General features: G+C 44.7%; 1 protein-coding gene across 2 annotated transcripts; it reads right to left on the minus strand.

Annotated features, from left to right (window-relative positions):
* Positions 1–4218: 4218 nt before the first annotated feature.
* RPAP3 (RNA polymerase II associated protein 3) lies at positions 4219–24568 on the minus strand. 2 transcript variants are annotated; one of them, XM_032954408.2, is made up of 12 exons: positions 24260–24566; positions 20920–21078; positions 20117–20254; positions 18335–18462; positions 16823–16944; positions 15642–15712; positions 15087–15269; positions 10846–11174; positions 9881–10067; positions 9498–9595; positions 7768–7868; positions 4219–4618 (listed from the first exon to the last, which is right to left on the minus strand). In XM_032954408.2, exons 1-12 carry the CDS (start codon positions 24425–24427, stop codon positions 4530–4532), a joined length of 1773 nt encoding a protein of 590 aa, XP_032810299.2. In that variant the 5' UTR covers positions 24428–24566; the 3' UTR covers positions 4219–4529. The 2 variants fall into 2 exon arrangements, with proteins under 2 accessions (XP_032810299.2, XP_075923118.1); XM_076067003.1 differs by lacking the exons at positions 4219–4618; positions 7768–7868 and adding an exon at positions 7886–8411 and having other exon boundaries at positions 24260–24568.
* Between the last annotated feature and the right edge of the window lie 1709 nt (positions 24569–26277).

Genomic DNA, 26277 nt, shown 5'->3' on the forward strand with positions numbered 1-26277 from the left:
TTCCGACATGCGTTTGTCTTCGGAGGTATTTAATTGTAATTATGGAAGCAGAGATGCGAGCTGTCAGGGCAAAACGACATCTCCTGTTGGGCGAACCTTTGCTGTCCGGCATACCCACAGAACTTCAGACTACGATCTAGTTCATATCGGATCACAACTTAATCTATGACGTGGTTCATATCCGACCACAACTTTATACTACGATCCGGTTCATGTCGGATGATCTTTACGCGAGTTATAACGCTCCCTTCCCTCCCTCCGCTTCCTCCGCTCCCTCCACTCCCTCCGCTCCCTCCCTCCCTGTATGGAGGGACAGAGCTCACTGTACGAACGTCTTCGCCGACACTCGGAACGCGTAAAAAAATGAGGGTTGTTAAACTGGTAACCGGTATAATAATAGGGGTTTTCCCCTTTTTTTCTGGCAACAAAACTGAAACCTTTCTACAAGGAATCATGTGTGCATTAACCACAATACTTGTGGTAAAAATGCAAACAAAAAACATACTCTGATAACGTGTTTTTTTTGTTTGCATTTTGACCACAAGTATTGTGGTTAATGTACACATGATTCCTTGTAAAAAGGTTTCATTTTTGTTGCCAGAAAAAAGGGGAAAAACCCTATTATTATACTTTGGTACTGGCAACGGAGGTCTAATGATGGTAACCGGTAACCGTTTTGAGAACCTATCGCCAGTTTCATAAACCGATAACCGTTAGTTTCCGGTGTGATTGTATCCGGAAGAGGTGGACTTACCCACACTTCCCCCCACCGAATGTGACTGCTCAGAGAACAAAAGCGAGAAACGGGGAGAGTAGTTAATTTATTGTATCCGGTTTCTTCCCATGGCTAGATAAAAACAATGTAACTGGTTTTGGTTTAAATATCCCAAATGATGAACAATGGATAATTATTACCTGCAAAGTTACCCGATGGGGATTACACACACAGCAGCAGCAACATTGCTCCCTTCCTGCATAGAATTGGCAGGACCCTTCTGAAAGAGTCTTGGGACTCAGTAAAGCGTCCCTGGGTAAACAAGGCGGAATACAACGCGATGATAATAATATAACCAGATAGGCGCAACTCCGTTTAGCACGGTTGGCTACGTACGGTGCGAATGAAGTCCACCATAGACAGGCATTCGTCGTATTGGTTACGGAATGCCTTGGCTCTTCAAGCCGCCTTCCAAGTTGCCAAACGCGCGTGGAGCACGTTTGGAAAATTCCTTTGAGAGGCCGGGATCCACCACGGGTCATTTTAACGCGAATTAAACATTTTGTTGTTTCAGCGGACGCGCTTGAACACCACACGATGAGGCCCCGGTGGCAACATTTGTTGGGTCCACGGAATGAACGAGTGGCGGCGCTTCCTTCCGGATAATCAAAGCGGTGCGTTCGCTTCACGGGCACGTGGGTCTGCAGACTGATCTGTCATACGACTGCAGGGGTTCACAGAGCACTCTCTTTCAAAACAGGACCGACTGACTCTCTCCTCTGCCACTCTCGGCTCTTGCGCCCGATGCTGGAACGGTGTCGGGGCCTCTCTCGAGCGTTGCCCCAAGGATTTGAAACTCCTCGCCGCCGGTGATCCGTCACGCTACGAGCCTCGCTGTTGTTTAGGAGGGAGTTGCAAGACTCACGATTTGTTTTCTCATGGCTAAAACATGATTTCGTTGTCTTTTAATGTTATTTTAGTGTACAATGTTTTGATTACACCCCCCAGCCTTTGAGTGGAGGTGATGTTGCGCTCAATATAAACGCGGTTTAGGGATTCATCTGTTGCTGAAAATAATCTCTCAAAATGTCTCGGAGGGACACGGGCGGTAGGAGGCAACTATTAATGGGAGTCGGATTTCACTGCCTCAGTCACTGAAGGCAACGCCAGCAACCCCCCCAGTCTCTGAGACCTCGGTGATTTAAAAATAAAATTAACCACCTCAAGCCCCCAACGAGCTCACCCCAGCCCAAACCGAGACACACAAGCGGCCTACACAACCCCACAGTGTCTGATTGAGGTGGCTGGCGAACTTATAGCCTTCGAGACCCTTAGGAATAGGTCGCGCGTGAAAGAAAAAAAACCGTATTGGCAATTTCATTCCGAGAGGACAAGGGGTCCCACAGCAATGCGCTCTACTAAATGTCCCCGATTAGTGGAATGAACGCGGTAGGCGAGGCAAATACTCCGTCCGTCTCGATCCCAGCGGGTGAACGAGTGCTGGAGACGCGACGCTTCAGTCTCCGACCAATTAATCTCGAGGCAAGCGGGACACGAATCTCACTGCGAACTGAAAGACGCTCGACATCAGAGGGACGGAAATCATTGATTGGGTTAAGCACGGCAGGTGGCACAACGCGTACCGTGGTACAAGAGGGGTGTCATGAACACTCGCCCTAGACGGGGGTACGAGAGGGGTGTCATGAACACTCCCCCTAGACGGGGTATGAGAGGGGTGTCATGAACACTCCCCCGAGACGGGGTACAAGAGGGGTGTCATGAACACTCGCCCTAGACGGGGGTACGAGAGGGGTGTCATGAACACTCCCCTTAGACGGGGTACGAGAGGGGTGTCATGAACACTCCCTCGGCCAGGAAATCATTACCGTGGCCCGAGACTCGGCAGTGCGTGGTAAGGAACAATTCGCTGTGCTGGATCTCATACAAAGATCCACCGTGTAGCCTTAACACTGTTGTTGGGGCAAGTGCTGTCCATCGAGTATGAAGGCCGGCACGGCACACGAGGGGGTGTGATGGGAAGGTAACACTGCTCAGCAGGGCTTTAACGATTCAATGAGCTGTCACGACCTTCGACTTCTCGTGTCCTGCCACCACGATTATTGTTTGTCAAGTATCCAGCACATGAGGATATGGCCGGCAGTGGACAGACTGCCGCCTAGGAGTAGAACCAGCAGTTGTCACAATTGCAGGTAACACTGCAGGAAGTGCAGCGGTCGATCGTGGTTGGAGGAGTCACGTGAACCCCGATTGTATGTGACATACGAGTCGAAAGTCATTCTTAAGCGATTCGATGCATGTAGAAAATTAGATATTAATAGACGAATCTATTGCATCGTTACATCCCGACCGCAAAAAAAAAACGGACCAAAATAATAAAGCGGGATTAAGAGTTACACCAGGGCTTGTGCATCTTCAGATGTAGGTGCAGTGTTGTGATGGCCAGCGAACGCAATGCCCCTTACGGTGGGCGCCATCTGGCTCGCAGTGATTTGAGTTGAACGGTTCGTTATGAAGAATGATCATCACGGCCAGCATCCAACTGGCCGCCCCGTGCGGGCAGGTTCGTCAGGTGACATCACCGCAAATGGTGCCGCTTTCTGCGAGAATATACCTTCCCTCTCAATAGCACACGTGCGAGACACACTTAAAGGGGACACGGAGCAAACCGGCCTGTAGCACACCACGCGGTACGGCTGGCGTGCAGTACCACAACAATTCAGTGGCCATTCATACGTTCTGAAGGGGCAGTGGAGGAGTCTTGGGAAGATCATCGCCTGTTGACAAGCCCCCGAGCCAGTGGTGGTAAGTCGACATTCCAATGTTTAGGGCGAGCTACTTCCCTAAGACGACTGCGGGCGTTCACACAAATATGGTACTCATTTTTAATTATAATGACACCCCCTACAGGGATGATTAAAACCCCACCAGGGGATTTGTGAACGCTATCCGTTGTATCACCACCAGACCAGGCCACATTTAGCACACGACTACCAAGTTATACAAAATGTAACCAACCACTCCAAGTCTCCTCGGAAACATTTGTGCTGTGTGAATGACCCCCCCCCCCCCCTCCAAAGCAACAGTTTACAGATGCTACAGAATCTTAAGAAAACAGCGCTTTAAAAAGACCTCACATTCAACCCTTTGATGCAAGCACCTGGGGGTTAACCTGATGGTAACACTCGTGCCAGATGCTGTAGTTAATTGGGGGGGGGGAGGGGGGCACTGCCTGTTCTCCCACATGTACAGGACATCCTTGGCTGAAAAGGTTTGGATCAAAATCAATCACGATTCGTGCCATCCACAGTGAGCACCACTTACAGCCACGCGCCAAGTTTAATGAAACACGGAACCAGCCAAGTGTGTCCTGTATCATTCCGGATAATGGGGAAAAAAACGCTCCCGAGCAACTGTTCCGGCTCTCCAGTTATTATCATCTTACACGCGAAACGAACAAAACGCATACGATTAAAGGCTTGCGATGCAGTAACTTGGGAATCATTTATTAAAATAAAAAAAAACAACCACGCCACACATACGGTCATGAAAGATGTTACCAATGAATTCAACCATCAGCTTGAGTGGTTGCCTGGCCACTATTCCAATTTACAATTAATAAAAAAAAATTACACACGTCACTTTTTTCTTTTTGGGTGGAGCTCAAACGGTGCGTCCAAGCGAAGTCACAGACCAGAGGAGCAGGCTTCACAGTGATTGGGACGCTCCAGCGTGTTAAGTCGGAACTGGCTCTGTTTTTTCACTGGCCATGCAAACAGGGGTCTATGGGGCCAGTTCAGAGGCTGTATTTTGTCTTCAAAGCAGTCACACTTGCGCCACTGATGTCCTCCGCTGACGCAATGTGATCAAATAACGCTCGGGCGACTGAAGAGAGGAAAACAAAAAAGAATTAGATCGTTGGTATTAATAAAACAACTGTAATGCACACACACACACACAAAACCGTTAAAAGAAGTGGTCAGTGACTGCCTTGCTTAGGACATTAGGATACTGCCCTCTTGAATTCCATTTGCTGATAATTCTTATTAATCATGGAGCTGTGGGACACATCGGAATGCTCTTGTATGCCATCAATGTCTCGTTACTTTGAGTCACATTTGTGAGGAAGATACAACAGAACAACATGAGGCAAATAATGCATTAATGATCGAGTGTTAGTATGCCTGGCATAGCTAACACATTAAACTGTGTGTGTGCGCGTGTGCAATGTTAACGATGTTACCGCATTGTCACACTTGACAAAAAAACGGTAGTGGGACAAATTCCTCAATTACCTCAGTGGGCATCTGGCGTGCAAAATTCGCTAATCTCTTATTCACACGAAGCTCCATTAAGCGCTCTGGGCTGGCACCAGCGCGGGACTGCACTTTGAGGTGTAGCAACTATTATACCATATCGCGAACGGCTTTTGTACAAACACCAACGAATGCCCTTTGCAGGAGGTGAAGCGAGGCCAAAAACCAGCGTTGCATTCCGTTAAAATGCGACTGATGTGAACGCGAAAGTAGCACAAGCGTGCGTTGCCAAGCGGCGAGCTTCCTCCCACTTGAGAGCGCCTTTTTTCGTATCCGGTCGGAACAACTAAACTCCCAAAACACAATTTGTCGAGCGTCAGACAATCATATAGTTCTGTGCTTGTGTATTTTTTTATGTATAAATATTCCTCGTGTACTTGTGTCCATGGAAACGTAGCAATTGAAATTTTACAATGACATGAACATGATGAATTACTGGGCCATTCCAAATAACAAGCCCACCAAGTGTTTGAGGCTCACTCTTACCAAACATTTTGTACAGTCACGTTAAACAGATGTGAAAAATTTGCAATGATGCCTTTATATGCTGTCAGAAAAAATATGCGTGTGCAAGTGTCCCTACAAGTTTGATATTTAGCTCTCACTTGACACCCTGGAAAACGAACAAGAGATGTTACATCGCAAGGGATTATTCACTCAAAATATTTTAGCACGTAAAAAATAAATCAGCGTTTATTACACCTTGCTAAACACTCCACAAGAGTCTTTGCTGCACAAAACAAATTATATTATCACAATAAACAAAACATATACAAGGTATACTTTTTCACTGTTCCTAATTGTCATAATCAAGATATATTTACGCAGTATCAAGCCCAGCATTTGTGGAACATTGATCTGCAGTGTTTCCAGCTCATAAGCCGGCAAACCCTTTTACCAACCACAATTGGGAGTTGTACACAAAGCACAGCCGCAAACGGCATCGGCGCAATTTCTTTCAGTTCACCCCTGTACGCAGCGGTGAAGATGTACGACGGCTCGTGCAGAGCACGGCAAATTACAGAGACATCACTCCCTTATCTTGAGAGGGTTGCTGACGCCTCGTCTCCTCCCCGGGGCCACATTTAGAAGACCGAACCCTCGACACGTACAGACGGACGCGGCTCTCAGAGGGCACGCCGTGCGACGCTGCCAGTGTGACGACGAGTGCCCGTGCCAAGGCACGCTTGTCGCACCGACCACTTTGCTCGCAGCCACTCTTTCGCCCTCTACTTTGCGCGTAATCCTCGCAGGCTGCACCGCTTGATTCAACTTTCCAGGCAGAAATCGCTCGACCTTCTGGCTGTCGGTGAGGATTAAAGTAATGTGTGGCCCCAGCGCCTTAAGCCCATGCAGAGTGGAAAAATGTTTTGAGGGTTTTCTATTTCCCCCCCCAGCCACCCCCAAACGTTATCCTCATTGAGCTATCTGCGTCACTACATGCGATGGAGCTCTCGCACAGCAGTGCAACAGTTTGTGTTAGAGAATGAATCACAGAAATCACGTTGCAACCTCCTATAGCCCTTCAAGGCATCTCTGAAAACACTGTAGGGGACAGCACTCTCCCGCCCGCTCTGTATTGAGGGGAATGTTTGTTCGGTGACAGTCAAATTGGTATTTTTAATACTCAGATCTTTAACTTCGGCAAATTCAGTGCGAAACTAAATGCAATGTGATGGCTTTTGGGCAGTCATTGGTGACTGGGCTGACACCATTAACTCACTACACTTCAGAACCCGTTTTTTTTTATCGTAGGCGCCTGAAACCTGGATTTTAATCCAGGATCTCGGTGGTGAAGGGTCAGCCACCTAGCCACCTCCACGTGTCTAATTATTGGTGCTTAATAGCAGCTGAAAGCAGACTAATACTCGAACTAGATAATGTGAGTAAACATACTAATGTACTGAAGGAAGCAGGTTTTTAAATCAGTGCATATAACCCACGATGAGATATGGCTCAGCAACATATAACCCACGATGAGATATGGCTCAGCAACATATAACCCACGATGAGATATGGCTCAGCAACATGCGAGAATGACAAACAGAAAATGCAACAAAAACTGACAGCTATGGAAAAAACGCGTGTTTGGAATTATATTAAGAAACAGAAAGAGGAACACGTGCATCAGGGAGCACATGTAAGTTAGACTGGGCTTGGACAGGATACATCGCTTGAAGGGATGATACCCGGTGAGTGAGACAAACGTTGGAGTAGCAGCCAAAGGAGGGAACACGTCTGGGAGGACATCTACCAAAGATAGGGCAACGAGATCAGCTTAAGCGCAGGAGCGACATAAGGAATGGCAACGGCTTGGAGAGGCCTTCATTCAGCAGTTGATAGACCATGGCTGCTGATGACGAATAAACATCGGCCTACGCCTATCCAAATAATGCACATTTAATAAATTATGAAATGTTATTGATTAATAAACATCGGCCTGCACTTATCATCCCAAAACATAAAACGACAGTTCCTTTGAATCAAGGTTCAGCCACCAGCACCATGCCGAGCAGGAAAAACAAAGACTTAGTCATACCTCCAAGCCTCAAAAACATCGGCGATCAATAATAAGTGGAGGAGAAAAGGTCAGCTATGAGCAAGGTATTAAAGAGAGGGAGAGAAACGGCCGTGTGACTGCTTGCAGAACAAGGCAGTGGAGGATGAATGAACCTGCTTCCCCAATAAGCGATGCATGCGAGGGACACCACCACTCACCGGCCTTCTCTGTTGTGGACATGAACATGACAGCCATGTCAAAGCGACGCACGAGTGAGAGGTTGTGCAGCACCGCGAAGATGAGCGCTTTGTCTTCGTGTCTGCGAGACCACGTGAACAACGCAAAACCAGGCTCCCGCCAGCACCCCCACTCAACACGGCAACACCAAAGCAACGCGGAGTCCTATCCTCCTGAGAGGTGGCTAGTCGTACATGTGGCAAAAATGTCACTGTCCTTTGTGAAAATATACCTTATCCATCCCACATATCTGCAATAAATTTTACCAGGAAATCTTTTAACTACAATGCGTGAAGGCATCGAGAGCAACATGCCTGTAATAAGATTTAAAAAAGTAAAACATTTAACGCCCTTTAAAATATCTGCAATGATGCGTTTCTCTGAGAAAATATCAGGAGGCAATGAATATATATCACACAACGATTAAATGATGCGCATTTCTCTGCCGTATATTTTTTATACACAGCGCTGGTATAGCGCTTTGTGGTAAAACTATTCAACTTTAGATTGTGCACTGCCGTCTCTAAGACTTATAATTCAAGACTCTGGTTCTAGAAATGGAATTAAGATGTGCCAGGGTATTCACGTACTTCTCAAATCCTCCCTTGACAACCGATCCCAGCCTCTGGTAGCGTCATGAGAATGAATGAATTATGCAAATTATGGCATTTAATTTCACAGGCTATGCTAAACTCATTTCATACTCTGCTCATTTCCTCCCTCATAAACATTAATGAGTGAAAATGACTTACATTTTCCAAAACAGTCGACACAAACAAGCAATGGGTGAGAGTGCTAAATCATTTTTCTTGGCAAACAATTCAGATCGAGTTGCTCATATCTGTTAACCCCTTATCAGTGCCTACCTTATTACAGACCAATTCAGACCTTATTGGTCACCCCGTGTCCTTATAAATCCCAAGAGAGAAACACAAATAAACACCTTTTTTTTGCCCATATTGAAATGGCTGTACGCTGTATGGCCCTGAAAACTCAATTTCCCTGTACAAGGGTATGGGTAAAACCGAATGGGTTGACAGGTATTAGTTGATGTCGTATCCTTTCGCGACAACAGAGCAAAAAGGTTTTGTCGGTGTTATTACACAGCACAATTTAGCCTATCAGGTAGCAAATAAATAATACTGAACGCAGGCGAGCCGGAAATGATATTTATTACGTACCTGCAGACAAGAATTCCCCCAAATCAATAATCGCTGCGAGTATTGCGTAGACGCGACATGCAGCCACCAGGCAAAAGAGTGAACTTTGTGAAAAGTGAAATTTTCCAAGACTGCATGGCAGAATCAGAAATGTCTGCCCACCCCCCATGCCGTGGCACTCACGGGGGTTTGTTGGAACATACTTCACCGCGCCGGTCAATGTGGGTTGGCAAACGTGGTTGGGGGGGCGGGGTGGGTAGGCCCACGACCAATTAACATATCACTCTATCGTCATCATCAGCTAAGGTGAATCTACTGCTGGATAAAGGCCTTCTCAAGCTGCTGCCTGTAATTCGCAGGATCCAGCCATGTAACTGACACTCTTTGGTCTGCAAGAATTAGCTTGTACATGCACAACAGAAAAAAACCCAAACACAGAAATCATTTTAAATTACATGTGGGCACAAACTGAACCTGGCAGGTCAATGCGAAGAACCCACTGAACCGAGGGATTGTGTGGTAGATGAAGGAAAACAGGTAAATATACTCACGGGATGTAGGACTCCTTGAGCACGTTGAGCAGCTTGTACAATACATCTGGCTCCAGAGGCTGCTGCATTATTTGGGGAAATGCGATCGGCGCTATTTGCTGCAAGGACGCGCGCACACACAAGAAAGGTATGCACCGGTTAATGCACCATCCATAGTCTCGTAACAGATGAGAGAAGGTGAACCAACGTCGTAGGCGTTTACATTTTTTACGGGGAGGAGAGTAACCGACGTTTGAGATAAATACGCAACACGGCTCACTCAGCCTGAACGCATCGCTTTACCACTGAGAACAAGGAGGCTGGAGGGACACGCTTGATACGTCTCTTGGTGGCTGAAGCCAACAGATAATTGTGTTGTATATTCGCATGCTTGGGCACTGCACCTTGATATATTGGTAAAGGAGGTTCGGACGTCCCTTAAGTTGACGCAGGTCGGACTCCAGCTGGAAGGAGTTGGACGGGGGCGGAGGCACGGACACAGTCTGGGCTAGGTCAGAGGTCATCGGCGTGCCCTTCTGTGTATTTGGCAGTCTCTGCTGTGTCCTCCCCTCGTCTCTTGCTGCCACCGACCTGTGAACAGACAATGGCAGCGTTGGTTCTTAAGTGCTGGAGGGTAATATGCACCCCTTTCAACACACAAGGTAATGCACGAGCACATATTGTACACTTTAGTGCTTTCATGAATATACACAAACACAAAAGCTATTCCACACATAGTCTTTAAAATAATTGTATCACAGGCTGCAAATTACAGTAAAAAGAAGAAAAGTGTACATTCTCACATGCATTTGGATGCCATGTCATTTTTGGATGTTTCTTAAAATAGTTTTGTATCCTTGGAGCAGAAAAAACACTGCTCTGCACAAACTTGTTGGTTAAAAACACAAAATGAACATCGATTAAATTACAACGAAGTACAATTACCCATCTTTTTCCACGTTAAGACACGTGGAGGAAGATGTTAAAGATTTGCTCTGTAAACACGAGCACGTGATGCTTTGACGAGACGTTATCTCCCTCGCCTGGTACGCAGGTCGTCGGTACGGTCCCGACCTCGATGCCTGTATAATTGGAGTTTGCATGTTCTCCCCATGGTCACGTTTAATTTTTCTCCAGTTTTTCCCTGCACATTTAGAAACGTGTTTATTGTATTTAGCTGCTATAAATTTCCACGTAATAAGCCACTTCGTTGAGCTGTCAACGAAGTGGCTTGTAACTCTCGTGCAAAAGAGCTACATAGCTCAGTGGGCCTTACCTGGTAAAATAAAAAAGTTTAGTTGGAGTTTAGTTTATGTGCCACGATCACGCAGAGCGGTTGATTAGGCCGGACACACGTGCCTCCACTTACAAGATCACACCAGGCTGCTCGCTGCCCGTCACTCTCCGATTGCCATGACGCCGTGTGTCCCCCTCATCTCCAACAACAGCTCCACCGGTCGCCTCCGCTTCCTCCCCGTCTGCCACCTTCACGGACGCCTGAACCTTTTTTTCCTCCTTCCCACAGTCTCGCACGCCCGCCGACGATGGCTGCGGCTGCGCAGCTGGTGGTGGTGGCTGTGGCGGTAATGGTGGTGTGTGAACGCCTTCTGCGTTTAAGCCAGTCCCCTCCACGCTTTGTACCATTTTTGGCTGCATGTCACTCCCAACTTGCTCGATCGTCATCCTCCGCAGCGGTTTCTGCGCAGAAGTATGAGCGTAAAGGCATTTCTCTTCAGTGTAAATAAAATACAATTAAATATCGGTCCAAGTTGAATTTTACAGACCATTTTGTTTGTTTGTAAATTGTTAATCTGCCACTGGATGGGGGCCTCCCTAAGCAGTGTGGGTCACTGAGATCACTTGACCATACTTCGCTGTGCTGGTATGAACGGGTTGAAGGCGGGGAGCATAGATGCGGGAGCATAGCAGAGTACAATACATTTTTCTGTACTGTCCTATGTATTACATCGCAGATTCATGAGATGGCAATGGCTGGGGGAAGCCTTCATCCAGCAGTAGGCGACGCTATAGAAAACACATCAGCAGTCACCATTCACAAACCTTGCCAGCCACTGCACGCATTGCTAATGCCTTATTTTGTGTTCACATAAATTATAGGGATCGGAAATAAGCCTACATGGGCCACAAGGGATGACACACAATTGTTTGGCATCAGCAAAGGCAGTGAATCACGTAAAGAGGAAGGGGTAATCAGTAAATACTGCTAATTCATTTGGTCAATGAGTTCAGAGAGAAGGATGTATTATTTTGCAGAATATCTTTTCACATGGTGTGCCTTACTCAGCCATTTACATTCATCTCCTGAAATGAATGTAAATGTGCTTCATTAAGGCGTAGGGGAATGTGGGATAAAATGTTCTTTAAAATTTAAAGTGCCAAGCAGCCCAGTTGGACAGGTCATTCCAGACAGCACACAATCTATAATGAATACATCACAGCCAAAAAGCCAGTTGGCTAATTCAGTCGAATCTAATTTGTTTTTATTAAAAGCACACAACTAAGTTATTAACAAGATCTGAAAAACACAAATTGAGCTCTGAGATGAGATGACCTGTGTTCCAGACAATGGCGTATATGCTGCTTTAGTACAAGATGTACTCAAAATGTGAGCAATAATTTTATGGGTCTGATTTATGATGTAAAAATAATCACATTTTAGTCCATCAGCCTATAGACATTCTGAATGGATGTTTGTTTTAGTAGGTAAACACTTAAAAAAAATCATTTCCAAGTTTCATCAGCAGTGTTGCCAGTTAAACAGATGCTGCTGGGTTGGCTGATGGTGCAGACTTTAGCATTTATAAACACCAAGGGACCCATTCAATCAAGGACAACAACGATGCACATTTTTATGATGTACTCCCATGGCGAGAATATCTAATGGTACAAACATTGGTTTATTAAGTATTACAGGATTGACAGTATAAGCTGGTTATAAGCACAACCCTTCGGAGCAAGGCCCACTATACAGTGAGGGAAAAAAGTATTTGATCCCCTGCTGATTTTGTACGTTTGCCCACTGACAAAGAAAGGATCAGTCTATAATTTTAATGGTAGGTTTATTTGAACAGTGAGAGACAGAATAACAACAAAAAAATCCAGAAAAACGCATGTCAAAAATGTAAATTGATTTGCATTTTAATGAGAGAAATAAGTATTTGACCCCTCTGCAAAAGATGACTTAGTACTTGGTGGCAAAACCCTTGTTGGCAATCACAGAGGTCAGACGTTTCTTGTAGTTGGCCACCAGGTTTGCACACATCTCAAGAGGGATTTTGTCCCACTCCTCTTTGCAAGTCATTAAGGTTTCGAGGCTGACGTTTGGCAACGCGAACCTTCAGCTCCCTCCACAGATTTTCTATGGGATTAAGGTCTGAAGACTGGCTAGGCCACTCCAGGACCTTAATGTGCTTCTTCTTGAGCCACTTCTTTGTTGCCTTGGCCATGTGTTTTGGGTCATTGTCATGCTGGAATACCCATCCATGACCCATTTTCAATGCCCTGGCTGAGGGAAGGAGGTTCTCACCCAAGATTTGACGGTACATGGCCCCGTCCATCGTCCCTTTGATGCGGTGAAGTTGTCCTGTCCCCTTAGCAGAAAAACACCCCCAAAGCATGTTTCCACCTCCATGTTTGACGGTGGGGATGGTGTTCTTGGGGTCATAGGCAGCATTCCTCCTCCTCCAAACACGGCGAGTTGAGTTGATGCCAAAGAGCTCCATTTTGGTCTCATCTGACAACAACACTTTCACCCAGTTGTCCTCTGAATCATTCAGATGTTCATTGGCAAACTTCAGACGGGCATATATATGTGCTTTCTTGAGCAGGGGGACCTTCCGGGCGCTGCAGGATTTCAGTCCTTCATGGCGTAGTGTGTTACCAATTGTTTTCTTGGTGACTATGGTCCCAGCTGCCTTGAGATCATTGACAAGATCCTCCCGTGTAGTTATGGGCTGATTCATCACCGTTCTCATGATCATTGCAACTCCATGAGGTGAGATCTTGCATGGAGCCCCAGGACGAAGGAGATTGACAGTTCTTTTGTGTTTCTTCCAACTGTTGTCACCTTCTCACCAAGCTGCTTGGCAATGGTCTTGTAGCCCATTCCAGCCTTGTGTAGGTCTAAAATCTTGTCCCTGACATCCTTGGAGAGCTCCTTGGTCTTGGCCATGGTGGAGAGTTTGGAATCTGATTGATTGATTGCTTCTGTGGACAGGTGTCTTTTATACAGGTAACAAGCTGAGATTAGGAGCACTCCCTTTAAGAGTGTGCTCCTAATCTCAGCTCGTTACCTGTATAAAAGACACCTGGGAGCCCGAAATCTTTCTACTTGAGAGGGGGTAAAATAGTTATTTCCCTCATTAAAATGCAAATCAATTTATAACATTTTTGACATGCGTTTTTCTGGATTTTTTTGTTGTCATTATGTCTCTCACTGTTCAAATAAACCCACCATTAAAATTATAGACTGATCATTTCTTTGTCAGTGGGCAAACGTACAAAATCAGCAGGGGATCAAATACGTTTTTCCCTCACTGTATCCTAAGTGTGCTTGTATAAAAAAAATCCATTTGACTTTCCCCCACCAGTACAATTCAAGGATGTGTTGTTTATATCAAAACTGTGCTTATACAAGATATACTCATATCCAGATTATACTCATAAATTTAAAACAGCGATACTTCATACAACACATTTATTTCTGGTATGATAACAAAGGCTACACAAATGCATTTGTACAATACAGCTGTCATATCACGAGCTGAAAAATGTCACATACACAGCAAGGACGATTTACAATCCTTGCGTGAAACAGCCTGAAGAACGACCCAATCAAACCCTCCCCCCCACCCCCACTGTGGATAATGAATGCAACATTTATAAACACGCAGCCAGGTCCTGGTTCAACCTTGGAAGATGTCGTCCATATCATCGCCAGGGGGGCGAGGGTGGGGTGTCGGTGAACTGGGGTAAATGGGCTATTTATGCAGTCGAGACTTAAGTATGACTCTGGAACAATTTGCTCTCACTTACTGAGGCTGCTAGCGCCTGCCACTAATATATATTTTTTATAATCTCAGGTAGTCCTCATTCGTTCAATTAAAATAAATTAACTCCACCTAAAATGCTGTATTTCATGGACAATGGAGATTCACACCACCAGATGGAAATATCAACATCAGTTCGTTTCACTGTTGTGAGCGTTTTCAAGAACAGAGCTTTGGGATTGTAGTAAAATATATATCAAAAGCATACCTTGCCTCACAAATAAAATTCAACAAATATAAAATATATTAAAACATTACATATATATCCGATAGCAATGTAGTCAGTTTACATACACCAAATTATGTGTTTTTAAAAGATGGAACCAAAATTTTTAACTCATAAGCTCATCGCTGCCGCTTAGCATGCGACAGGATATTAAGAGGCAATGAGTATCCACTTGTCAGAACATTTGTTCCACCTTTGCGTGAAGAAGGCTGCTTTGCTAATCAAAGCTTTTGAGGTCAATCAGTGGACACAGGGTCAGTTCCACATACTGATCTACATTTCTGTAAATAATCCCAAGTTAAAAGCAAGTCTCACCTTGGACCTCAGATGCGGCTGCCTTGTGAATGGTTGGACGACATTGCTGGGTTCTGTCTCAGCAGCTTCGGGTTTTAGAGTTGTGACTGAAACACTTGTGCTTTCCCTGATCCCCGCCGCGTCTTGTCTTGGCGTTGTGACTGATGTTTGACTTGCGCCAGACTTGGCTGTTTTCTCAATCATCTTCCCTCGTATTGAAATGAAAACAAACCCATGGGAACAAAGGTAAATTAGGCATTTCCACCAATGAAAATGTAGCAGGAATTATGCTGAGAGATAGCTTGCTTAGTTATGCCTATGCCATGAGAGAGAAATTCTTACCACAGAGGTATTCATTGCAGGTAACTTCAATTTATAAACAGCAAAACTCCCAAAATATTTTATCAACACACGGAAAGCTACACCAAATTTAGCAATGAATTCTGTGAAGATTCTTACATTAATGTGCTCAACAATTAAATGGCAATGCTTTGTTTGTATATAAATATAACAAAGTGTAGATTCTGCATATTGCCAATGCTTTTGTCATTTAGAGAGAATGTCAGGGTTACTTACCTCTTTGATTTTCTTCAGTTCTGCAATGGCTTGTTTGTTTACAGGATCAAACGTGAGCACTGCTTCAAAGTCTGTAAAACAATGCCATCACAGTTTGCAAAATAAACCACGTTCGATGTGTAATCACCAAAATTATATCAATTTTCATGAAATTTAAATATCACCAGCAGGATGTTTATGCAAATCGAGCATATGCTCCAAGTGGATTTAACCCCCCTGTTGCGCCTGCTTTCAAGTTAACAGGGGAAAATGTTAATTGTTTTTTTATTTGGTTATTGGCAAATTTTGTCATCAAACAAAGAAAGTGGCTAATTCAATTTCCACTCTGCTGCCATCTGTTGAAAAGAAAATAACCCATCACATGATTAAAGCAATACTGGATTTATATAGCATCTAAGCGATACTGCATCTCGAGATGTTGTATGCAAACAGTGGGAATATGTATTTTATAGAGAGAGCCAGTCATTTATAGACAAATGAAAAAAGGAAGTTCTGAAGTCTGGACAATAAATATAAAAACAATCCTCGTGCTCCTACATCATTGAGCTTTCTGCTTTAAACATTAATCTGCAAGAAATACAACACTTGTGCTGATATGAACTGTTCATTACATAATAACATCATGAGCATAAGGGGTTGGGTGGCTCAGAGGTCAGAGTGCTGAGCCGGCACGACTGAGATCCTGGGTTCACATCCAGGAAGCTGCCCGAGATTGAAATAAGTTCTCAAGTGCAGTGAGATGATGATCTCAGCCCAGTCACCAGTGACTGCATAAAATAACTAATCACATTACGTTTGGTACTGCATTCAACTTGTCTAAATTAATGCTCTGAGAATTAAAAATACCAATTTGACTGACACGTAACAAACATCCCCTCAATACAGAGCGGGTGGGAGTTAAATAGATTGGTTTCACTGTCCTGTGATCAACAATACTTCCGTGGCAGAGTGGATGGGAAAAGGCTGCCCCATACTATGTGGACCAGAGATCATACGAAGCAATCCCAGAGGCAGCTCTGTGATATCTGTTCCTGTGGGTCATTCTCGAACATGAAAGGATATTAACTTTTTATAATGACATGATGCCGATAGCAGAATCTGGATAAAACTGTGGAAAAAGTATGTAAAAAAAGATTAATAAATAAAATACCAAATGCTTAAACATCCGTCTGCAGAGCTACCTTCTCTGGCTTCCTTCAGTTTGTTGAGTGCAAGCCGTGCGGCTCCCCTGCGTGCGAAGGCCTTCGGGTAGGATGGATCCAGCTGGATGGCCAGGTTGCAGTCCGACTCAGCCAGTTCATACCTAGCACAGGGGTTAGGCTGCGATGCACGCTGACAGTAACAGACAGCAGCCATCTCTGCTATAGTTTATATGCGCGCGACTACAAGTGTACATTTGGCAAGGAACAATTCATCGGTTGAAAATTTAATTCCGCTCACGCTACATGCGTGTGAGAAGCCATTATATTTGACTCATGCAAATTTAATTCAAGTGCTTATCCAGGATTAATGGTCAGAATGAATGAAACATAAGAGACATAACACAATTGAGATAGAAAAAATTAAATGAGTCCCGTTGTACAGAAAGTTAAAATTAGATTTATAGTACATAGTAATAAGATACAAGAAATGAGACTGAAAATAATTCTTGAAGCATATCATGATCCTGACAATTGATAAAATCACAGTTTGAAGAGAGTACATCTATAAAAAAGAATAGAGGCCTTTAAATTTTGATTTAAAGCTTTCGTGACTGCAGTAATTCATATTCTTAGTTTTTTCGGTAAAGTCACGTTGAAGAGAAACCGAAAAAACTAAGAATATAATAGAGGCCTTTATTACTCCACTTATTGACAAATGCCTCCTCGTGTCGCATTGGTCGATCGGTCATGGGGTTAATCCGGCCATACTTCACACTAATCAGCGGGGGTTCATAAAGAGGATGCCCAGAACTAGTTCAGAGGTCTATAACTATAATACTCATTACACACAGAGTGCTTTCCACAAATGAACCACAGTACCTTCCTGATCTCGTTAAGGAACATAAACCATCATGCGAACTCTGGTCATCCTCGCAGTGGCTTTTGACTCGCCATCGAACAAAGATGGTCATCGCATCGCGCGCTTTCGGATGCGCTTCTGCGGCCGTCTGGAACGCTCTTCCTTCCAATATTTGGAAGCCACTGGAACTGTGCACTTTTAAATCAAGATTGAAAACTAATTTCCTAAAAACTGCTTTTTGTATTTGTTTGTCCTTCCCCCGCACCTCCGATTAGCATGATTGGCCACGTACATATGAATGAAGTTAGCATACATACATGACTCACTCCTGATATTAGCTGTGGCCAAGAACAGAACTCAGGTATCCTACTTCATAACATGGTGCACTAAACACTGCACCACCAATCCACCCATTGTGCAAGTATATTTATAATACATTTGCTTTATGCTTTATTCTTCATCTATTATTCTCACGGCCTTTAAAAAAATATCTTATTGTGGGCGAGTCTTCTTTGTATTAATATCTGATTATTTTACTGTTAAGATCTCTACAGTCTACAGTCAAAATCCTCAGCCAAAACACAGCTGGTGTTTCTTATAAATATCCTGAAGCTAAACGAGGTACGCTTTGATAAGACAGATGATTTAAGATTATTTTAACTATAAAACGGCAGCAAGTGGGAGCGACGTACTTCTTTAGCTTGAGGAAGGCCATCGCACGGTTGGCCGGCAAGAGTGCATTGTGAGGATCCGCTTCCATCCCGCGGGTGTAACAATCGTTGGCGGCGTCATAATCCCCAGTCTTAAAGTACTCATTACCCTGAAATCACACACCACAAGCTATTAGCCATTACGCCGTTGTGCAAGGGCCTCCAAGAAATTGGTGATAATGCGTCTATTATGCGATGCAAAAACTTAGCACGTTCATCAAAATATATATTTTTTATATGCTACATATGCCCTTAACAATGGTCATCAGCATAATCGAGTGCAAATTTATACATGCACCGATGTAAACATTATCTACAGTTCTTGTGATCCATTCATAATTCATCATCCTACATCAGTCAGTTTCTGCCAAGTTAAACTTGTTAACTATAAGGTTTCAGCATTATGCACAGCTGCAATGATAATAATAATCATAAAACAGTGTTTTCCCAGAAAAGCAACATTGAGTCTGAAGGTTCTTTTACAGGAGGGTCCTGCAACACTATTGCCACTCTATGTTTTTACCTCTGGGAGAAAACCAGAGAGCATGGAGGAAACCGCTGCAGAACATGGGGTGAACATCAAACCCAGGTCGTTCTTGCTGCGAGGCACATGTGTTTGACAGATGATAGACTTGTAAAAATGAAAGTACTAAAAGAAAGCTAAAACTATGTTCCACATCACTTCCATCATTTTTATTTGGGTCTTTCGGTAAAGTCACGTAAATAGGGTTTAAAAAAAATAACAAAAAACTACGACGTTTCGATCGCAACACAAGCGGTCGTCATCAGGAAAAGGGTTTGAAATGGGCGTAGCCCAAATGTCAGCAGCCAATGCAAGTGGTGGACAGCGACCGCGGCGGTGATGGGCTTTCCACCAATCAAAGGGCTGCCTGGCAAAAATTAGCATGTCAATGCAAGATCGCCGAGCATCCTTCACGGCAAGTGCGCCAAGGTGGCTATGTTAATGTGAGAGATTGGCATGTTAATGGGGGATCGTGAAGCAGCAGCCTTGAGGATGGCGCGCGAGATAGCTGTGTTAGTGAGAAACTTAATCTATTCATGTAAAACATCAGAGCCGAAAATAACAACAAATAGCTTTGGAAGGTGGTAGGCTGGGAATAACACGGGCCAGTTATGACTTCAACTGGTTATTAACGTCCTTCCAATGATTGCTAAGTTTGTACCCATCTTCTCAGTTGAAATTGTGTCCGTCTATATATATGGATGGCTTCATGAACAAATCTTTGCTGATAGCCAGTGGGTTTGAAAAGTAAGTATGTTTTAGAGAAATCTATTTCGTGTGGGCCCACCGCATTAAAACAATTATCAGCTACGGCTGAGGTATTGGTCCTACCGTGTTTCAGATTTGCCTTATGTTTACGAACACGGTCTGAGACATGTCGCTTAGTTTTCCCAATGTAACTACTGCCGCAGACACAGCTTAGTTTGTAGACGCCGGGGTATTGCATGTGAGGGATCACCACAAATTTTATGTACTGTGTTAAATCGAACCTGAATCTTGTGTTTGTTCATAATTTTGGATCAACAGACTCAGGAATGCATTGCAGTATTGTCATCTCCTGATCACTTCGCAGCCCAAGCCTACAACACCCCCACCCCCTCCGGTATTTACAGGCAGTCTAACTATCAAAGTACTAGCCAAGGTCAACCCTCCGAGCTTCCGAGACCTGACGAGGTTGTGTGCAGCCAGGGTGTAGTTTTGTCACAGGCACCCACACGGCAGCCTCTTCCTCATTTCTGCACCTTGTCTTTCTCTATCAGCGCTTGCTGCTTCGCCCGCAGCTCCTCGTACTGCTTTTGCTCTGCCACTTCCTCATCTTCGTCCTCCTCCGTCTCGCACTCGGGCGTGCTGCCCCGGTCCGCCTCTGCCGCTGCCTTCTCCTGCAACGTGCACGGATTAGAGTTCACGCATGTCAGACAAAAAAGAGAAAATGTTGCTTGATAAATTGGGACTTGAAGGAACGTGAAGAGAGTGGGGGTGGGGTTATACCAGACATGGGCAAAGTACGGCCCATTGGGCTTTTTAATCCGGCCCGCCGAACTTGTCCAAATATTATTGTTATTCAATTAAATTTTCCCCTTCTCATGTAATGCCCCCATTTCCCCATTAGATGGCGCACTTTGACTGGGAGTTAAGACACGTTTATCTATTGTTCATGTTCGTGCAGTTTGTTAAATTGCCTTGCAAATAAATGCTTTGCTACCTGTTAAAGGCCAAATCCTTTAATGTAATGATTTTTACATGTCATTTATAATAGTTCACACAGACACTCCATCCATCTGTTCCTGGCCCGGCCCCTCTGTCAAATTTTAGAACCCATTGTGGCCCGCGAGTCAAAAAATTTGCCCACCCCTGGGTTATACAGTGAATGAAGACAGCTCACGATCGAAGATGGAGGTAATTTGTGCCAAAGACCTGGCACTGGGGAGAGGAATAAAGATGAAGTTGGAGTGTGAGACTTCGACAATATCAACAGAGAATGTTAAACGATTGTTCAGCAGCATGTATGTGAATGCTATCATCATAATCATTATCTTCTCCTCACCACATCAAACTTGTCCCATGCACTGTAGTCACAAGATTTGATGCGGGCCTCCGATTTCCCATGCTTCACTCCGTTCTCTATGCAATCTGAAGCGGTATTATCTATCTTCTTTCTCTTCTTCCTCCTTAGATCTTTATTTCTCACTGGCGGCAAGTTTTGCTGTTAAAAGACGAAAATTAGTAAAACATTGTCATGAATAAAATGTTCAATTTGGTATAGGACATCAATTGTAAGATAACACGAGAAATGTAATGCAAATGCATTTTCACATCACATTGTTAAACCTGTCAAACCTTGTCCAGTATTCTGTGAATTGGTTTGTAATGCGTTGTATATTGAGGTGCATATTTTTCATTGAATTCAGATTTCATAGTAGGTAAAAAACATGCTGTTCTAGAGATGTTATTTTCATTCATCTCACATTTCCACAAACACCAGAATAGAACCACAACTGCTTTGTATAAACCCTGTTACTGTAGGCTCCCTGTGGGATTCTCATTACAAGCATAATTCACCACACATAAATTAACATAATTTTTTTGTATACATACTTTTTCCTGCCTCAGTAGCTCTCCCGCTATATTTTTTCACCTGATAACGATTGCTTGTGTTGCAATCGAAATGTCGTGATATTTTTTATTATTTTTCTATCTACGTGGCTTTACCGAAAGACCCCAAGAATAACATACATTTTCGCATTCATTATATTTTAATATCATGCATAAAAATAAAAAAAATATGCATATCGTTCTAGTTTCGCGATGATTATTTTTCAGGTGTCATTTTCCTTATTTCCTACGCGATTGATGTCGCTCAATATTCAAGAAAACCAAAAAGCTAATTTCGAAGATAAATTACACCTTTAAAAACATACTTCTCAAAATCACCATAGAATTTTAGACGTAATAAATGCATTTAGGATGTGGTGAATAAGACGTGTGATAACGAGCGTTTGTTCTCTGGCCACGTGTTCCCCTGTCTCTCAGTCTGATAGCAAGCATGCATCTCTCCATAAATGTTTGTTACATTTGCAGCTTTTGTTTCCAACAAGTTCGTCACATAATAGTAGGGTTTTTCCCCCTTTTTTCTGGCAACAAAACTTAAACCTTTTTACAAGGATTCATGTCTGCATTAACCACAACACCTGCAGTCAAAATGCAAGCAAAAAACATACTATGATAATATATGCATTGTCCTTGAAAATGATTGATTCACACCAAGGTTCGTCACAATTACTCATTGTGACGAACCTTGGTGTAATTTTATGCAGTCACGAAAGCTTTAATACTTTTTCGTCACAATTGTCCAGAAACATCACACCGCCTATTAAATGTGCTTGGGCAGGACACGTTGCTCGAAGGGCTGGCGGGTGGTCGAGATTAACAAATGAGTGGCAGTCAAATCACAGCAAACGCCGGCGAAGGTGGGGGGGGTTAACATCAGCTGGTGTGCGTGAGCGAGGTGCATTGTGGCATTCATTGTAAGACCATGGGATGGAGACGGCTTGCTTGTGGAAGCCTTCGTCCAACGGTGGATAGACCATGGCTCATGATGACAACTGAAACCCGGTGGCAAAAGGCATCACGAATCAGAAGTTTATTTCCCGAGTAAAGCCCCCTGAGCTAAGAAGCTCTTTTGTCGAGAGCCACTCGGCCGGCGAACGAACGAGATTATGTTGTGGAGGCGTGGGTCAAAAACGGCGTTGGGTCAGAAACGGCGTGGGGTCAGGGCAACACGTGGCCCACAAGAGCCAAACGCAACGTGGCATCTGCCTGGCAATGCGGGCGGCGGGGTCTATTGGTACACACGTGTGTGATATATATTTATTGTGGGCGTTTAGTTAAGCGTTGACGCATACAAGGTCAGTTATCTCCAGTCAAACCTCCATTGGGCGTCTCATCTTGTGGTGAAAATGTCACGTTCCAATGACGGGGACCAGGATATCCATAAGTCAACCAATGCTGACTTCTGACAAAGCGAGTGTACATTAAAACACTGCTGGATGAGGGCCTACCTACGCCCCTACGGCTCGTGGGGGATATTTGAACATACTTCACCATGCTCGTCAGTGGGTGCCGCGTATTTTAAATGGACCCAGAAGGGCTCACAATAGCGATGGGCGGTCGGGATATGAAATCGCGACCTCCCCGCTTTGGACATCTGTGAAAAAGGGCTTCAAGCTCATCGGATTCTTCCAGTCTAAATAACGATTCTGACACAATACCAACGTCCACTAAACTTGAAAGGTGAAACGATTACATAATAGTTCAATAATACTGCACAGGAATGACACTGAAACACGTGGATAAGACGTGCCTCGCACTGAACGTTAACGTGCGCTATGCGGAAGAGGCGTCCTGACGAAGCGACGACCCTCCGCTGGTCGAGACTAACGGCGGACTGTCAGCTCAAGGAGGGAAGACCTCCCGTGTGTGGGGACGTGCCCACCAGGGAGACGGGGAGGCTGGGAGCACGAGACTCGTCTCGAACCGCCTCACCGCTCGCGATTCCAACCATTAGCGACCCTCCGCTGACGTCGCGTGGCCAAGCGCGTACCAACACAATCGACTCGCGCGCGCATGCACGCACGCGGTAATCGATTAATGATCGACTTAATATAAATCGATTACTAAACGATCTCTCGAGGAATCGTTTCGCACGTCGACACCCCCAACTTCGCTGCCTTTACTCTTTGGTTCTTTCGGTAAAGTCACGTAGAATGAGAATAAAATAATAAATTAACAAAATTAAACAATTTTGTGTTAAAATAATAAATTAACAAAATTAAACAATTGTGTTATTTTATTAATTTATTATTTTATTCTCATCCTACGTGACTTTACCGAAAGAACCAAAGAAGATGAATCCTTGCAGTCACGAAAGCTTTAAATCGAAATAGAATACGACGTTTCGATTGCAACACAAGCAACCGTCATCAGGTAGAACTCAATTTGAGAGACAAAACACAGACACGGAGACACACAGACAGACACACAAGCAGAGAGAGACAACACGAAGACACAACCTAGACACACACACAGAGAGAGAGACACACAACCTAGACACACAGAGAGAGAGACACAACCTAGACACACAGAGAGAGAGAGACACACAACCTAGACACACACAGAGAGAGACACACAACCTAGACACAGAGAGAGAGACACACACAACCTAGACACACAGAGAGAGAGAGAGACACACAACCTAGACACACACAGAGAGAGACACACAACGTAGACACACAGAGACCCAATGCCTCTGTATCGCTGCCTTTCCCGAACTTTCGCGGCCTGGTGGAGGTGGTGGGTGGGGTGGGGGTTGTGAGGGGGTCCCTCACCGCGCTCGCCGCATCCCCGCCGGCCTGGGCGCCTCGCAACTGCGCGTCCCTGATCTTGATGTCGCCTTCCCACGCCTCCATGTCGCGCAGGAAGTCGTGCAGATCCTCGGCGTTGTGCCGCATCTGCAGCTGCAGCTCCACCGCCTTCGCCTGAGCCGCGGACGCCATGGTTACAGCCTCCTTCCCCTTTACCCCGCCGAAGCCCAAGAAACTCGCATTGCAATTCCCACGCCGCACAGGCAACACGCGCGCGCAAGCGCGACTGATTGGTCGAGGCAGTTCACGTGACGACGTCTTGCAGCACGCGAGATGCTTGACTAGACTGGAAAATATTAAATACCTGTGTCCCCCCCCCGACGGAAGCCGATACGGATGGCGGATGGGATTCGCGATTTTTAAAAAATAAAATAACATCGCTATCCCGCTTATTCTTGAATGCGTTTACGGATGAACCGTTGGTGAACTACAACTTTCGTAAACATATGAAATGAGGTTGAACGTTTAGTATAAAGCCGTGCCGCTCTTATGCCGAAGCAAAATTTCTGTTCGCAAACATAAAAACGCGTTTTAGCTCCGACGGGTACCGCTCGCTTTCCGTAGCGCTCGTCGTTGAGACCAGAGGCAGACCTCGCCCAACGCGGGGGTCACGTGCTTGGAGCGTTCCCTGTTTGGCAATACAAAAAAAAACCGCGTTCGTCGAAGCGCAGACCTCGTGGGAGATAGAGGGTTGCGTTCCGAAATTGTCACCAACTCCCTCTTTGTGTCACTAATTCTGCATGATTTCCATCCTTGTACTAAAGGAAGCCGAGTCGCCCTCCGTTACTTGTCTGTGTGTGTGTGTACACTGTTTTCAATTACGTCGACTGGGTCGACTCAGCCTCAAATGAGTAACCTGGTGCGGTGTGTAAACATCGCCACTAGGGAGACAAAGGCGGCCGTGCGTGGTGTTGGACACCCACCCTCGCGTGTGCCGTGTTTTGTTTTTTTAAAGGATATGTTCATGTGAACATTTATATGGTGAATAAATACTATTTCCTAATGCCGTCTCTTGTGATTCACGAAATAAAACTGCTTTACAATAGTAAACAATGTGTGCCTCTGTTGATTAATGTGCTCCAAAGGTGGATACACGGTAGATTCAAGAAACTTAATTTATCACGTGACTTGCCGTTTGAAATGTAAATTATTTTCACAGTACAAAAGATTACGTGAATTAGTGTGTATGGATGTGCACATTAATTCACAGTTAACACGTAGATTTTATAGGCCAATATAAGTCAATAGATTTGTGGGTTAGTCCACATGATCAACCAAATCTGTGTCGTAAGCCAGGGTGGTATTAGTAGGAGCGAGGATTTCAATGTTTGGGATTGTCAGTGGAGGAAGAAAATCGGTCAGTTTAACACGTAGGCTTTTGCGACCAATATCCATAATCGAGGTGTTTGGGTTAGATCGCGTAAATCTGTCGTTAATCCCGCCACAGCCATTTAGGAAGGGTTGTCACGTAGACAAAACATGCCAATTCGTTAATAGTTCAGCACACCGGTGTGTTTGAGAGTGAATGACACCGGTGATGTGGGTTTACTCTCCACATCTGGTTATGTCGGATGTGCCAGTAGGAGGAGGTGGAGATGTTTTGATATTACATGGAGGGGGCTCAGGTTGTTGAGTGAGAGGAGGAGTAACTGGGGTATGGGTGTTGACATTACTTTGGAGTCGTGGGCGGACACGTGGTTTGAATGGATGGGGCTGAGTGGGAAAAGACGGACAGCCTGGCAGTGGAAGAGATGATGGATATTAGCGCAGGCAGTCTGGAGTGGAAGTAACAGTAGGAGATGGGGTGTGGGTTTGAAGTGAGAAGGAAATTTTATTTTGGGGCTGGATGGGGTAGGAGGAGCCAGGCTTTGAAAGGAGAGGCCTGGAGTCTGGATTGAGAGGAGGTGATTGGTGTCTATATGTGTGGGATATGAATTCAGGCGAAGGGAGATAGTGTTTGAATGGAGGGGGAGAGTTGTAGT

Source organism: Petromyzon marinus, chromosome 14 (genome assembly GCF_048934315.1).
Source record: "Petromyzon marinus isolate PM22_M1 ecotype Great Lakes invasive population chromosome 14, UKy_Petmar_22M1.pri1.0, whole genome shotgun sequence".
NCBI lineage: Eukaryota > Metazoa > Chordata > Hyperoartia > Petromyzontiformes > Petromyzontidae > Petromyzon > Petromyzon marinus.